This window comes from Corvus kubaryi, unplaced genomic scaffold, assembly GCF_017639235.1.
Source record: "Corvus kubaryi isolate FWS band 111438036 unplaced genomic scaffold, C.kubaryi_AGA036_p1.0 65055, whole genome shotgun sequence".
Classification (NCBI taxonomy): domain Eukaryota; kingdom Metazoa; phylum Chordata; class Aves; order Passeriformes; family Corvidae; genus Corvus; species Corvus kubaryi.
In genome coordinates, this window is record NW_024581730.1 from 183,711 (window position 1) to 188,704 (window position 4,994).

At 59.6% G+C, this 4,994-nt stretch overlaps 1 protein-coding gene across 2 annotated transcripts; it reads right to left on the minus strand.

Annotated features, from left to right (window-relative positions):
- Positions 1-281: 281 nt before the first annotated feature.
- On the minus strand, positions 282-4,988 carry LOC121672938 (mitochondrial dynamics protein MID49-like). Of its 2 annotated transcripts, none has more exons than XM_042045880.1 (4): positions 4,971-4,988; positions 4,288-4,462; positions 3,637-3,814; positions 282-2,625 (listed from the first exon to the last, which is right to left on the minus strand). In XM_042045880.1, exons 2-4 carry the CDS (start codon positions 4,453-4,455, stop codon positions 1,580-1,582), a joined length of 1,392 nt encoding a protein of 463 aa, XP_041901814.1. In that variant the 5' UTR covers positions 4,456-4,462; positions 4,971-4,988; the 3' UTR covers positions 282-1,579. The 2 variants fall into 2 exon arrangements, with proteins under 2 accessions (XP_041901814.1, XP_041901813.1); XM_042045879.1 differs by lacking the exon at positions 4,971-4,988 and adding an exon at positions 4,799-4,927.
- Positions 4,989-4,994: the final 6 nt, after the last annotated feature.

The following is a 4,994-nucleotide window of genomic DNA, read 5'->3' on the forward strand; positions in this document are numbered from 1 at the left end:
AGCTTTAGGAGTCTAACCCTGGTCAATGCTCAGCTGAGCCCTGTAAGTGGTACAAGCTCAGCGTCCAGACAGCTCTGTCCACACGGCAGTCAGGCACTCTGTGGGTCCAGGGCTTTGGAAGAGGAGGAGGAAGACTTTGCAGGATGGGATCTTATCAACACCAAGCTCTCCGTGCAGCAGGAGCACGCCTTGGGTGGCTCCCAAGAAGGCCACCACAGCTGGGGGGTCACTTCAGCCCTTACCAGGGGAAAGGAGACAAAACAGAGCTGACACCAGAGAACCAGTGTGCACAGGGAAGGTTTATTCTCATCACTAACACCTGGGAAGTGGTTTGGAAGAACAAAGTAATTGTCAGACTGGGAGGAAAAGCAGGTTTTTTTCCTCCCATAAACAAGATAGCTGTAAAGAAACCTAAACCACAACAGCTGCTCACAGTGGAGTCCACAGGATTCCTCCAGCTCCACCCATGTGCAAAACCAGCTCTTCCCATTAAATATAAGAATAAATTCCTTTGCTCTGGGACTAGAGCCAGACCAAACCCTACTAGCAGCCACTCAAAGGAAAAGAAAAAAACCAACAAAATACCCAAACAAAATATATCTTCTTAATAAAAAGCATAAACCACTTCAGTTCCTGCAAGCACTCTGCTCACAACATCATTCCTGCCCTGCATCCCCACCCCATACCGGGGGGCTCCAGGGAAAAAGGACATCAAGACAGCAGCAATACATGTGTGAAAAGGTGACCAGACAGACTGGGAGGGGACACAGCACCTGCAGACAGACACTGGCAGCCACCCACCCACCAGGGAGAGGACACAGCCCTGCTGCAGCCTCCAGCTGAAACCAGGAGCTTCCCCAGGGCCAGCAGCTCTTTTTCAGGACATCTTCCAGCAAAACACTGCATGGGACAAGGGCCGCTTCCTCGGGGCAGAGCCAACACTGTCAGAACAAAGAGGTAGGGCTGAACTCGCCCCTTCTGGCAGCTGGAAGGGTTTCCAAGGAATAAACCCCCAGCCCCATTTGCTATTGCTGTACCATCAAGCACCCAGACAACAACCCAGATCATCCACGGGGCTTATTTTGGATTGGCAAAATCCCTACAGGTGGGTGAGGCTCCCCCTCTGCCCCAAGTGCTGGCACAGTGAGACCACGTGCAGTGCTGGTGACAGGACCCACCCAGGACGCTGCACCCGAGGGGTCTGCAGGACACAGCAGCACGAAGGGGCTGCTCTGCTCCAGCTGGTCTCAGAGCATGAGGGGAGCCTGACAGCTGGGACAGGCAGAGGACACTGGGAACCAAACATGCTTCACTTGGCTCCCAGCAGACAGAATTCACCTGTGAGTGTGGGCTGCCCTCACCCCACGTTTGGCAGAGCCTCCCAGCCAAAGGCTCCTTCTGCCAGCCCCCACCTCTGCTCAGGCACGTCTTATTCACACAGGAAACTTTTTTTTTTTCTCATAAAGTGCAAGAACTTTGCCTCTTACTGACTAGTCACCTAGAAGCATCACAGCCCTCACGGCAGGGAGCAGCAGGCAGGGGAGCAACACCCCACGTTCAGGAGCTCCCGACACACAGGTCACTTCAGCAGGACCTCTGGCTCAGACATGGCCCTGTAGAGCACGAAGCCCATCTCATCGATTTCCTCTTCCAACAGCCCAGAGAACAGGTTGATTTTGGGGTTGAAATAGGAAGGCAGGACCCCTTTCTCCAGGTAGGCCACCAGCTCCTCAAGCACCTGCTGGAACCTGTCAGCAAGGCTTTCCTCTGCCCAGTCTGAAGCAGTGTCACTGAGGTGCAGGATGACGTGGGTCACGGGGCTGCCGCCCAGTTTGTGCAGGCTGGGCTGGCTCCTGCAGACGCCATTCAGGATGCGGAGGCAGAGCTGCCGAGCCCCGGAGTCACCGGCATCCAGCTCCTTCACCCTCGAGACCTCCGTCCTGTAAAAGCTCTCCAGCCAGAGGTTTTCCACCAGTCCTTCAGGAGGAACAGCCAGAAGAACCTTGTCCTCCATTTCCACCACTGGGAAGAGGGTGATGCTCAGCTCAACCTGATCGTGTTTGACTTCCAGCTTCAGGTCTCGGGAGGCCACGACAGGGTGGATGGCACAGCCCAGCAGGCCACCGATGGCCGGCCAGTTGATGGAGGCCACCAGCAGCTTGTGGAGGGTCTCGTTGAGCACACTGGAGGAGAGGTAGCGGCCCACGATGAACCTGTCCCAGGGGCTGCACCCACGAGGGAAATAGCCCAGATCAATCCTCTTGATCATCCAGTGCTGGGGGTTCCTCACCACAGTGTCCTCTCCCGAGATGAGGCTCCAGAGCCCAGCATCGAGGACCACCGGGAGCATGAGGTGGATGTGGTCAGCTGCCAGGACCTCGAGGCCGTCGAGCAGGGCTCCGCTGAGGAAGAAGCGGCCGAAGGGCAGCTCCGGGCACTTGCTCCGCAGGAAGTTCTGCAGTTGGGTGCAGATGCTCCTGGCCAGCTGCAGGACGAGGGACACTTGGATCTCAGGCACGGCCAGCTGGCTGCTGTGTGAGAGAAGCTTCTCCTGCAGCGTGAGGCAGCGCCCAGGGCTGGACTTGACCTGAGGAGCCTCCAGAAGGGCAGAGCAGCCCCTGGGATCTGTGAGCAAGGAATGAAGTCACAGCTCTGAGTAGATCATTTGCAATCCTCAGCAGCAGAGGGGAAAGCACGAGTTGGGTGCCCAGCTCTCAGGCCACCCCTCTGGAGGTGACAATGGCCCCTGCCAAGCCCTCTGATGCTAATGGCACTTCCCAGCCCCCCAGAGCCCAAACCAACCTCAAAACCTGATTGTTCCCAGCCTCACTTCTCAGCTAGAGATGGGAACCAGGCAAGGGACTTGCTGCCAGGGTCAGAGAATCACAGAATATGCTGAGTTGGAAGGGACCCACAAAGGACCCACTCCTGGCCCTGCACAGACACCCCAACAATCCCACTGTGTCCCTGAGAGCGTTGTTCAAACACTCCTGGAGCTCTGGCAGCCTTGGGGCCGTGAGCATTCCCTGGGGAGCCTGGTCAGCGCCCGACCACCCTCTGGGGGAAGTGCCTTTTTCCTAATAACCGGCCTAGACTTCCCCTGACACAGCTCCTGCTGTTCCCTCATGTCCTGTCACTGGTCAGCAGAAGATCAGTGCCTGCCCCTCCACCTTCTCACACAAGGATCCTACAAACGATCCTGCTCTGGGTCCAGTATCTCAGGACATGGCCTGGACCGAGCTGGGCCTGTTTCCCACTTGGAAAAACACCATCTCCGTGGGCAGCCAGACAAGGCAGCCTTTGTCTGCGGCAGGTCCCGAGAACACCTTCCTGCAGGCAGAGCTGACCCAGAAAACGAGCACAGCCAACACCACTCCAGAGGAAACAAACCCCGAGAGCCCCCGCCCTGCAGCGCTGGCCGGGACACCCTGGGTGTTATCAGAGGTCCTGTTTCCACAGGCATTGCCTAAAAAGGGGCCGTGGCTCAGGAGCCTCCCAGGAGGGCAGGCTCAGTCGGGTCAGCTTTCCGGACACCGAGCTAAAAATAACACGGAGCTCCCGGACTGCCGGGAGCAGCGGCACAGCCACCCCGAGCACATCAAGGTGATCTTCCTGACTGGGCACTGTGAGCCTCACCTGGCACCAGAGGCCGAGCTGGAGAGAGCAGAGGCTCGCTGAGGTCTTCCCTTCTCTGCTTCTTGGGGGGTTTTGGTGGTGTCTTGATCAATGCCAAGTCCTGCCAGCTCTCCTCCAGGGACTTCTGCTCAGCTTTGGGATCGCCTTCATCCCGAGGGCTGGTGGCTCGGTCGATCAGCTGGAGGGAAGGAAAACCCAAGCAGGCAAGCTGTTGTCTTTGTTTCCCCCAAATTATGGGTGACAACAGCCCCTCAGGAGCACACACATGGGGGAACAGCCCCACTCAAGGCTTCTGCTCAGAAAAACACCCAGTTTGGGGGGCCACAAAGGTGCACATCATGTTCCTGCGAGTTTTACGTGGGAAACAGATACCCAAATACAACTTAAGTCCCAGGTGCCTTTTGGGATGGGATACTGTATCCCAAATGCTCCAGGCAAACGGAACATGGAGGTATGCATGGTCCCACAGGGTGGGAGCGGGCAGCTCCATGCCCATGGCACTGCTGCCAGCACCGGTGGCATTTGTGCCACATGCAAGGAACCAGCTCAGGAGCAGACATCGAGGTTTGTGGCACATCTTGCCCCACCACACTGGGGCCAGCCCAGTTCTCTGGGCATCTTCCCGTGCTCTGATCCCCGCTCCAGGCTTACCCTCTTGACGGCCAGCGTGGCGATGGCCAGCACGGCCGCGCCGCTGACGCCCAGCACCAGCCTGGCGTTGGCCAGCAGCACGTCAAACACGCTGCCCAGCCCGTCGATGACACTGCCCAGCCCGCCGTTCTCCTGCCGCCTGCCCCGCTGGTGCCAAAACGCCGCCATGGTCGCCCTGCGGAGAACAGGAGTGTCAGCCCGGGCTGGGGGAGCTGTCTCCCCGGGACAGGCGCGGACGAGGGGGCTTGGGGAACAAGGGGTTCCACTGGCACGCTTTCCTCCGGGACAAAGGCTCTCGCCGCCGCCGGGACGCCTGGCTGCGGCGAGGGAGCAAGGGTCACCCGGAGAAGCGACACCCCGGGGGAGGGACACCCCAGGGAAGGAAGAGGCATTCCAGGGGAGGAAGGGACACCCCAGAGAACGGGTACCGCCGGGAAGGGACAGCCCAGGAAAGGAAGGGGCATCCCGGACAAGGAGCGGACACGCCGGGGAAGAGTCACCCGCTCCTCACCCGGCCCTGCCGCAAAGCCTCGCGAGGCACCTGCGGCGCTGGGCGCGGTACCGCGGCCCCGGGAGGAGAGCCCCCCCTCCACCCCGCCGAGCGAGGGGAGGCGGCCGGGCCGGGCACTGGCACCGGGACCGGGCACCGGGACCGGGACCCGCGCCCCCCGCCCCGCACTCACCGCGCGCCCCCGGCGCGGCCCCAG

Bases quoted from the DNA above. Each gene is read 5' to 3' on its own strand.
- LOC121672938 (XM_042045880.1), bottom strand. From the start codon at position 4,455: ATGGCGGCGTTTTGGCACCAGCGGGGCAGGCGGCAGGAGAACGGCGGG. The intron at 3,815-4,287 runs GTAAGCCTGGAG...CCTTCCCTCCAG, and splicing joins CCACGCTGGCCGTCAAGAGG to CTGATCGACCGAGCCACCAG. The intron at 2,626-3,636 runs GTGAGGCTCACA...CCTTGCTCACAG, and splicing joins AGCTCGGCCTCTGGTGCCAG to ATCCCAGGGGCTGCTCTGCC.